The 10792-nt window shown below is 40.2% G+C and overlaps 1 protein-coding gene across 2 annotated transcripts in view; it reads left to right on the top strand.

Moving 5' to 3' along the window:
* Positions 1-513: 513 nt before the first annotated feature.
* Ankef1 (ankyrin repeat and EF-hand domain containing 1) overlaps positions 514-10792 on the top strand; it is a 33366-nt gene continuing 23087 nt past the window's right edge. For both annotated transcript variants that reach the window (XR_007236033.3, XM_085696778.2), the window contains exons 1-3: positions 514-805; positions 1943-2113; positions 5619-6010. Coding sequence is in view for 1 of the 2 variants with exons in the window: in XM_085696778.2 (XP_085552904.1) it covers positions 5665-6010 (346 nt within the window). In the remaining variant the exon portion in view is untranslated. The remainder of the gene's footprint in view (positions 806-1942; positions 2114-5618; positions 6011-10792) is intronic.

Here is a 10792-nt window from a genome sequence, read left to right as displayed (position 1 = left end):
CACTGTGTGCAAATAGTGACTTAGAGGCCTGCAGGAAAACACTCGTGTGCATAAAAGAAAACATTTTAAAAATACAGGTCTTTCGTTCACATAAAGTTTCAAAACTTGCCTCCAAACTGGTGTGTGTGTATGGAGGGAACGGGTTGTTATGAAATGAAATTATTTCCATATTTACTTCCATTTATGTTTAAATAATTTTAGGAATGTATACACACACAAAAATCATTTTTTGTTTGCACAATTTATTGCATTTTTCACTTTTACTTAATATTACACAGTAAACTATCGTGTAAATTTAATTGTTACTATTTACCACAAGCAGCTTTACTTTTCTGCCTTTTTTTTTTTTTTTTTTTTTGACCTAGGGCAGGAGGAGGTGGGTGAACAGAATCAAAGGGTGGCCTCCTGGTGGCTTGCTCCTAACTTTTGCCTTCTAGAAGCCTCCTGACTGGAGCGACAGGCGGTGGGCGGGGCCTGGGGCAAGCTCCGCCCAGCCGCGCTCCTGAGCGGTTGCCCTGGCAGCAGGCCGTGCGTGGGTGAAGCTCACAGTGGGCCCAGCCTGGCGGCGGCATCTAGCCTCCTATGATCACCTGGCCGCAAGCTGGCAGACACTTACACACAGGCACACACACCCTTCGCTGGTCGCGCAGACTGGCCTGCTCTGCCGGAAGGGACACCATTCATTATTGGGGCCGAAGGCCTTGGTTTGGGCCAGTCCCAGGCCACAGAGAACAGGGGCTCTTACAAGACCAGGGACTCAGTTACTCTGAGAAATCCGGCTCCTGATCGCCTCTAGGACTAAAAGGTGAGATTGGTCCCCTACCCTTTGCCATCTCAACTCGCCCTTCTCATCTGTTAAAGTTTTTCTGGGTCTCAAACCTGAAGATACCATAGAAAAGCCCACAAATGTACGTTCGCCGTTGGGTAGGCTGAAATGAAACCCACAGAGGTAGTGATTATTCGTAGCCAGCTTGTCCTGAAGGGCTTGTCTAAATATTTTGCAAGAATTCTCGTTTCCATTTCATCCAGCCCCACAAAGTGACAACTGTTGTGTATCCCCAGTTCACAGATTAAATCACTAAAAACAGGCTATTGTAGTTAACGTGGATGCAACCAGTGGGGGAATCAGATGCAGAGGAGGGGTGATCACAGTAGACTCCCCTCTACTATGCTCCTCTGCCAAGTGCAGCTTCATCCATTTTTCTAACGGACCACCCCTATTGTGGGCCATGTGGAGAACTGAAAGGTCTGTGCATCTCCCCGTGCAGTGAAAAATGCCCTTGGAAAATAATCAGAAAGCTAACGGAAGGGGTGGGTATTTAAAATAGAATTTAAGGATATTTAGACTTCAAATAAAAGACTCAAGACAAAACACTATAATTACATGCCACTGTCTTCCAACCCAAAGACTGACTAGGGACCTGCTGAACCCATGATTAAAGCTTGCTTGAACCATGATGTCAGTTTTTGTTGTTTATGTTTGGGGGAAGTATTTTTGTTTCAGTAAATGGACTCAGACATTATCAAAGTGTCTGATTACAAAGCTCCTGCTCTCACAAATAAGGCAGGGTTGGTTCAGTAGAGTCACTTAGCAGCACCTTGTTCTATATTTCATATATATGTCTATATAAGTAGAGTATGACACCATACCAGAAGTAAGTTATGAATGCATCTGAAAAAAGTGTCAGTAAGCCATGCTGCAAAGGCAGATGGGTGACAGACCCCGGGTTTACTTGGAGACTGTTTATTCAAAGGTTTGAGCAAACTCCATTCTCTGGTTTCCTAGTGCACCACATGGAAGGAAGCAGGACACCAGTTTCTCAGCTATACCGTGCCTGAAATCTCAGAAGCAAAAGGAGAAAGGGAAGAAGGAGGAGGACAGGGAATGACTTGGTGTTATGGCTTTGATATTGATGTCTGCTCTCCTTGACCCCCATTTCAGCTGCCCTGTTACTGTTGAAGACCTTATCACCCACCACGGACCTGGATCAGACATCTCTTCTGACGTCTCAAAACTGGCTATCAGCTTGTATATCCTTTCAGCATGTCAAAGGGCTGTCTACTCTGCCTGACCAATGTGGAGCCCACCGTGAGCAGCCCATTTCAGAGACAGGTATCTAGTGGTTCAACCCAGAAACCCCGGAACTTTCTTTCATGCTTCTTCAATTCATGTAGCTTGAATCTGTTAAGTATTGAGAAAGTACTCATTAATAAGTGCATCCTTATAATTCAGGTTCTAGGGCATAGAGAAATAACAGTATTATAAATCTTATGTTCCTTGATGACCATATTCTAATGGGAAAGACAAAAAAAGCACAGTTTAAATATATTTCTTTTTTTTTTCAAGATAGATTTTTCTCTATGTAGAACTGACTCTCTTGGAATTCGCTCTGTAGATCAGGCTGGAATATTTAATATTTGCTCTTTTCATATCATAGTCAAAATGTGAAAAGGACTGCAAATACATAATAGATTCGAGTTCATGTTCGGCCTAGATACGGGGTGGGAGAGGGTCTTGGTCCTGCCTCAAAGTGATGTGCTAGACTTTGTTGACTCCCCATGGGAGGCCTCATCCTCTCTGAGGAGTGGTTGGGGGGAGGTGGGTGGAGTGGGAGGGGGAGAGGGAGTAGGAACTGGGATTGGTATGGAAAATGAAAAAAGATTGTTTAAAAAATTTTAAAAATATGAAAAAATAGATTCAAGTTCAGGGTATGTGTATTAAAATGTGTCTGTACTTGTAATTGCGTCAAGAATTGAGCTTAATCAGTGGATAAAGGGATGGATAGATATGAAATATCAAGCAAGTGTTGGTAGCTTTAATGGTAACCCTTAAGTAGTGAATGTATGGACATTGAACACACACTTTGCAATTTAAAAAAAAATCCAAAAAATTTGGGGTCAAAAGTGTGAATGCCTCTATCTGATCTACATTTTTAAGACTTTTTTCCTTGAAGTTGTCTGAAGAATAGAATAAGTAGAGAGACAAACTAGAAGTCTGGCAATGATTTGGCCTAGGACAACCCTGTAGAGTTGATGTCAAGATGTATACCAGCAGCAGAGGTCATGATACTTGCTGATGATTTTTGAGTGGCGGTGTCTGTGAAAAAGAAAAAAGAATGAAACGTAACTCTAGTGATTTGATCGGAGTAAGTGGATGGCTTTTGATACCATTATTGGAAAAGGGAAGAAATGGAGGTCAAGGTAATTTTATATATTCTGCAATGATCATGTTACTTTTTAAAAGTAAATTATTCTTTGGGAATTACATACATATACAGAATATATTATGACTGTATCCACCCTCTATTTCCCCCCTTCAGTTATCCCTGAATATTCCCCAACATGTTTCCCTTCCTGTCATCTCTTTTATTTTATTGTTTTGTATTTCACTTTGTCCAAATAATATTGACTGTGTGTGCACGAGCGTAGGGCCATCTGCTGGAGCATAGACAGCTTACCAGTGGTCACAACCGGAAAAAGAAAGGCTCCTCCTTTCTTAGCATGTATCAATTGGCCCTTGGCTATGACACGTTAGTGAAGCCCATCAGCTACAGATGGCTAATAGTCCTTTTCACTCCGGGGAGGCTAATAAAATTGAGAGTGAAGACTCAGACGCTGAAAATTTGGATAAAAGTAAGGAGCTGGCACTAGTCACAGGGTTCCCAAGGATAAAATAGAGTCCTGTGCTCTACCAAGACACTCCAAAAAGGAGATGTCAATCATAAAAAAACAAGGAGTGCCAGCTAAGAATAGAGTAGAGGAATGGGCAGTGATAAAGGAAGAAACAGGCAACGGAGCCTAACCTGGTTGCCTATGGAGACATGAAGAAGGAACAAAGAACAATGGTGCACTTCACTGCCCTAGAACATGTTGGTGAAGGAGCCAGATTGAGGTGGGGGGAAAGAATGTGTCTACTTGATAATTTTGTAGTAAAATAGAATTCCCTCCACTGCCCATGTTAGCTGGAGAAGGGAATTCACGGATTGCTGTGGAAGTAATAGGACATATGGCTAGCTGCTTGGTTCCTACCAAAGAAGGAAGATAGATTTTCTCATGCAACCTTTGATAAAAGGTGGGGGTGAGGTGGGCTTCTGACCCAGTGAGACCCAGGGTGCAGCTGTTGCCATCCTTTTGTCTTCATCCTTTGAGTGTATGCTTTCTGCAATAGCCCCAAGTGGCAAACCTCGCTGCTTGGTAGCCTCAGCATTAAAAGTCTTTCCATATGGTCCTACTAGAGAAAGCCAGCATCCCCTAGGGGTATACAGCTCAGCAATTCAATACACCTAGAGACAGATGCTTCTTTGCAATGGGACTTGACTAGGGGAAGAATGACAACCCCTACTTATAATTGATTTCTCATATGAAAATGATTTTTTTCAGAAAAAATATGAGCACCTTGAGCATATCTAGAAGCGGGGCCTACTAGTCATTCAAATGATTATTTTTCTAGAAAAATCATAAGGAGGTGAAATTACATGTTAGAGTGCTCCACTTAACATTGATGTTACTTATGAAATTTTTAGCTGTCTCTCCTCCATGTAGCTGACTGAGCCTCACTTAAGATGATGTGAAAATCATCCCTCCTTCAGGGGTTCCCAGCAAGTGTCATGGCTGGAACTGAAATGATCTGGGTAAGGTAAAAATAAAACCTGGGTCACCACGACTTAACTAGTGCTGAGTCAAAACTCCTGGAGTCTGGCACCAGATGAGTTTATTTTAGACATACTTAAATCCAGTACAATTTTGGGAAAAAAGTTTTCCTGGTTATAACAATCATCTGTGTACAATAAAATCAAGGCCATACTACATTGAAACTCTTTTGCAAAGTACATATGATCTCCACCATGAAGATGGGTTCTATAGCTTAAGGGCCAAGGATCTGTTGTGGTTTCTGAAGGATATAGTATTGAAGTCAGCAGGCTATAAAGTCCATGTGACATCTCCCCTAAGGGTGGGTTCTGTTGACTGAGAAAAAAAAATGCTACAGATAGGCTCTGTGGACAGATGAGTCTGTGATAAGCATTCAGGAGGATTCCTGTGATGTCTGGCTCTATAGATAGCAAAGGTCACCCAGTAATTAGCAATATCCATTCCCAGCCTTCTGGGTGGAAAACAGGTATTAATGTCCTCCTTGGAGAAGGCAACCCTGCGTGATTAACATTCTTGGTTTCTCCAACGCTGTCTGCGACCACTCATGTCTTCTCTATGCTCCTACCTTGTGGGCCTCACACAGCCCAATGGACTCATGTTCTTAGTGAACTTGACTAAACTAGATGTATATTTCAATAAAGGAGAAAGACCTGGTGTGGGCCACAGCTGGGAACCCATACCCTCATGCTGACAATACAGTTAACTTCACTTCCTTCATGGCAAATGTAAAAAACATCATGACAACGAGGAGAGGTTAAGTGTGACAACAAACCAGAATTAATTATGCTGGGAAAGCTGAAATAGTTTAATGTTATACCAGCTGCATATTTTTAAGTTACGTATAATTTTTCTAGTAGTGATTAAACTAAATCATATCTGTTTCAAAACTTCTTTTCTGAGCTTTCAAATACTGTAACTTAATGACAGTGACAGTTAACCTTTCTTTTGTTTTCCCTTTTGCTCTACAGTTTTTGTCTTAGTCCAGAAAGAATTATTAAGAAGTGAACGTCTAACATGGCTTTAGCAGACAAGAGACTTGAGAACTTACAGATCTACAGAGTTCTTCAGTGTGTTCGCAACAAAGACAAGAAGCAGATAGAGAAGCTGACCAAACTTGGATACCCTGAGCTGATCAACTTCACTGAACCTGTTGATGGACTGAGTGCTCTCCACTTAGCCTCGGTTTCCAATGACCTTGACATGGTTAGCTTTCTCCTTGGACTTGGTGCTCACCCTGATGTGCAAGACCACATGGGCTGCACTCCGACCATGAGGGCTGCGGAGCTGGGCCATGAGTTGTCCATGGAAATTTTAGCCAAAGCCAAAGCTGACATGACGATCGTTGATAATGAAGGCAAAGGTAAGACTTCAGCGTTCTAATCAACAGACGCGCTCACTTTGTAGTCAGAAAGCAAGAAAGAGACTTTCCCATCTCCTGGCCTTAGAAGGGAAATAAGATCTCAAGGAAAAGACTCAGTACCCATTGCTGTGCTGAAAGATAGAACTTCCTCAGAACATGCAACACCATAGGAATATCATAGGGAAACATGTTCTGAAAGCCACTCATTTAAAAACAGCTAGATAGAACTGTTGATGGTTCCTTTTGTTACTCTTTTTTTGTTTAACTTTTGAGACTGGGTCTCAGCTCAGGCTAACCTTGAATTTTATCATCTTGCTTGAAGCTCTCAGATAATGAGATTAGAGGTAGGGACCTCAGGACTGGCTTAGTAGATTCTTTGAGCATTAGACGTGCAGCCAGTATTTTAATCACCTTTAGTGAAGGGTGAAATCTTATTTAGATGGACTCATTCCTTACATTTTAGACCACGATTGTGTTAGAATTAGGATTTTAGGTAGATTTTTGTCTTGTCTGGTTCCCAGGTTAGTATAGAAGGGACTGCATTTGATATCCTAAAAAATCTATGGTAGATTTTGCTTACATGCCAATTGTAATGTCAGTTTTTAACAACTTGGAAATATAACTTGAAATACTACACATGGCTGTTGAGAATTATTGCATGTGTAATCCCACAGTATCTGTCTCAAAGACTTGATCTGGGGATTTTTAGTTAATTGAGATTCAGGTCATAGTTGAACCAGCCTCATGAAAATTAACAAGATAATTACAAACAGACTCAATATAAAATGGTAGATTGAATCAATTGTCCCAGAGGATTGCCACAACTACAAACTCATTGACACTGATCTGCACTGAAAAAATGAATCCCATTTTACATTGTTAATATTTTCTGACAGGAGGAAAACTTATTTCCTAACTCACCGCCAACTTGATATTTGATATATGACTTGCTCTAGGACCACATAGCAAAATAAACTTCAGATACATTGAGAGGTCAAATACAGTTTAAATTTTTAAAGACTGAAAACACAGCTGTTCAGGCTTCATAGAATAGTTGAACATGGTGGCCCACTGCCTAAAATCCCAACAACGTGGAAGCAGAGGCAAAAGGATCATAGCAGTTTGAGGTCAACCTGCTCTATAGAGAGAGCTTCAAGTCAGCCAGGTCTACATAGTGAGCGTCAGTTGAGCCAGGACTACACAGTGAGAGCCCACTCACCCCAATGCTTCGTTGAATGCCATTTTCTGAGGGGCCTTTCATAACCTATGGAATCATTGGTATGTTAAAAGTGGCACATGTAAAATTGATCCTACTGCTGAATCCATGAGATAACCATTGAATAAAACAAATTGAGGGAGGCCTCCTCCTTTATTCCTGCTGGGTCAAAGTCAAAACAATTTTGTGTGTCTATTTGACAATGAAGGAGTCATTCTACGTGACTCAAACACAGTTTAAGTTGTTTAGAATAAACATTGAAAAACACTGTAATGAAGAAAAGTTTTTTTCTTAATTTGGAACCTAGATATAGAAATCAAACAGAATATATCAGAATGAGATATATAGCATAAAAATCTAAAAATGTGAAGTAAAATTGGGAGCAAGGTCAAATAAATATTTACAGCAAATGCAACAGCCATATGGATAATATTTATGTTCATTCATATTTGTATTAAGTTAATAAAGTACTGGGAAATATGAACATATTTGGAAAAACAATAAGTCACATGGGAAGAAACAAAACATGAATTAAAATAAATGTAATGTGTCTTTTACACATAACCTTGTAAGTTTAACCCAAGACCCCTGTCTTTGCCTTCTTTGGGAACCTTTTTTGGCTTGCCCACCCTCAGCTGGGAGGGCACCTCTTTTTTTATTCCAGGATAATCTCTGACATTGACATCCTGCTTCCTGGTTCTTGAAGTTTGACTGACTACATGCTATTTCTACAGAACAAGAAAACAGAATATTTAAATGGGCCATTAAAATGATATGACATAGGCTGTAGGCTTTGAGCTCCGAGTTACAAAACCCATCATTGCAAACTATTCCCTTAACAAGCACCTCAGGGCCTTGCAATAAATTTAAGTCTAGTATTAAATTCAGAGTTTGATTTGGTTTGGTTCTCTATTATGTTGCTTTGGTCAGCTCTTCCTTTTTAAGTTATATTTCTTTTTGAGATTACAATGTATTTACAGCATTTCTCCATTCCCTTTCCTCCCCCAGACCATCCTGTATATCCATTCCTGCTCTTCTTCAAACTCATGACCTCTTTCTTCACTAGTTGCTAGTGCATGCATGTATTCTTAAATATAATTTGTTCAGTTCATATGTTACTTGTATGCATGTTTTAAGGGCTAATCATTTGACACTGTGTCGGGGGAGGCTGCTCATTTATCTCCTGGCCACCCAGATCTGAAATAACCACTCAGAAATTATATTAATTACAACACTGCTTGGCCTATTAGCTCCAGCTTCTTATTGGCCCATAGTATTCAGCAGACTTTTCCATGAAGCAGGAAATTTGAAGATCTCTTATGCCTTGCATTGGCAAAATTCATCATTTGCTTTCTTCTGTGTCCTGCAGAACATCTGGCAGACTCTTTCATGCAGCAGGAACCCTGAAGGACTGTCTCACCTCTTTTGGGCAGCTTCAACAGTCATTTCTCTGTGGGTCCTGCAAGTCCAGTCAACAGTTCAGGCAGATCACCAATTGGTGTGCACTTCCTGGCGAGGATCATCACTCTTGCTTGCAGTTTTCCAGTTACCGGTAGTTCTTTTTGCAGGATTTAAGCCTAGTGGGCTTTTCCCCATCCTCTTTGGCATGTCCATTGGTGTTTTCCAAGTTCTGCTCATGTTTGGAGAGTCACATTGGTGAGACTTTATGGGTGTAGTCGCTATTACTAGGAGACACAATATCACAGCAAGCTCCTTGACTCTCTGGCTTTCAGGTCTTACTTTCTGTATATTTTTGTATATATCAGAAAACTGATTTTTCTATTATTAACTGTCTTTGACTGCCTCAGCATCCAGATATCTACTCCCTTCGCGTTCCTGTATTCCTTCCTTCTCAGTTCTTCTGTAGTCTGGGGATAAAACCCAGGATCTTGAGTAGTTAGACAAGTGCTTCATCTTTGAACTTTGCTTTTAGCCCATATTTTTTCAAATTTCTGAGTAATCCCATTTTAGGTGTCTCTTCTTATATAAAGTATATTTAGGGTTTTATTGTATATGTAACTTCACTTTTAATAGTGTAATTTTATCTACCCTGTATGTGTCTTAGTACCCATAAATTACATTTTGGAACTGTCATTTTATATTATGAAGTTACAGTGTGTGTGTGTGTGTGTGTGCATATACAGTATCCATGTGTTCTATGTGTTGTTTCATATTCTAGGTTTTTTCTTTATTTTTATAAAACATAGGTTTTTACTTTACTTAATGGCTAAGTTGATTTTGGAACTGTCATTTTATATTATGAAGTTACAATGTGTGTGTGTGTGTGTGTGCATATACAGTATCCATGTGTTCTATGTGTTGTTTCATATTCTAGGTTTTTTCTTTATTTTTATAAAACATAGGTTTTTACTTTACTTAATGGCTAAGTTGATAGCTTTCTGCACACATGAAACTGTTACCATCTCCAGCAGGATCCATTGATTCTATTTGTGAAGAATCATGATGGTACAGGAACCTCCCGCCACTCAGTCTTATGTTATAATCACTTAGCTCTCCAGTGAATCCCTTCATCCTCTCCATTAATACTTCGTTGTTTCTTTTATCTCGTTAGATTCTTTAAGTATCTTGATTTCCAGCAGAAGATGGAAAAGTATCATATTCTTATGCTATGTACTATTCCCTCTTCCAAATTTTTGTTACATAATCTCCACATTATAACCAAACGGTCTGTGTCTACCTAGAACTCCTCCAGCCACTTAGCTGTAGTTCTGTGACTGAAGAGACAGCAGAGGCTCTTGAGCACACTGCTGGCCCATCTGTAGACTCGGATTTTATATGAGGTCCTTTAGCCCACTCATTTGGCTTTCTCTCACTGATGTCTTATATCCTTAGTCATGTGTGTGTAAGTGCTGGTTTGGGATATAATCAGCAGCTTGACTAGATAGAAATTATTTGTTTTCTTTTTCTGTGACATTGTAGAGTCCCTTTTAAAAAGATGACCTTGCTTAAGATGTCGCCATAGAAACTTCTGGAAATAGCCTGGCTGCACATTAGACAGGTGTTGAGTTTTTTCCCACAAGACACTTCCTTCACCTGGATTTACCTCATGTTTATTGTTCTTAAGCAAATTTCCCTGAAGTTTGGTCTTCCTTTCTCATCTTTGGATTCAGATTTTTCATTCACAAAATTGTCATTGTAGCACAATGATTTTCCTGACGTGTTGTCTTTTGTTATTAAACTACATGTCAGATCATCTTTGCTTCTCTTTTTGTTACCTCTTACAGTTTGGTGACTTTCCTCTGCCTTTGACCACAGTTAGGGCAGGCTCTGCTCTCTCTTTTCCCACTTCTTTTTTTCCTTTTTTTTTTAATTAGATTTTTTTTAAAAAAAAAAAAAACAATCCAAATTCCCACTCCCTCCTCTCCTCCAATTCCCTACACACACCCTCCCACCCCACCCACCTCCAATCCTGAGAGGGTAAGGCACATTGCTTTGTGGAAAGTCCAAGGCCGTCCCTACTACATCTAGGCTGAGCAAGGTATGCATCCAAAGAGAACAGGATCCCAAAAAGCCAATATATGCAGGAGAGATAAATCCCAGTGCCC

This window comes from Myodes glareolus, chromosome 10, assembly GCF_982192425.1.
Source record: "Myodes glareolus chromosome 10, mMyoGla1.1, whole genome shotgun sequence".
Classification (NCBI taxonomy): Eukaryota; Metazoa; Chordata; class Mammalia; order Rodentia; family Cricetidae; genus Myodes; species Myodes glareolus.
The sequence above is the reverse complement of the archived record's forward strand: the minus strand, read 5'-3'. Positions and strand labels throughout refer to the sequence as shown.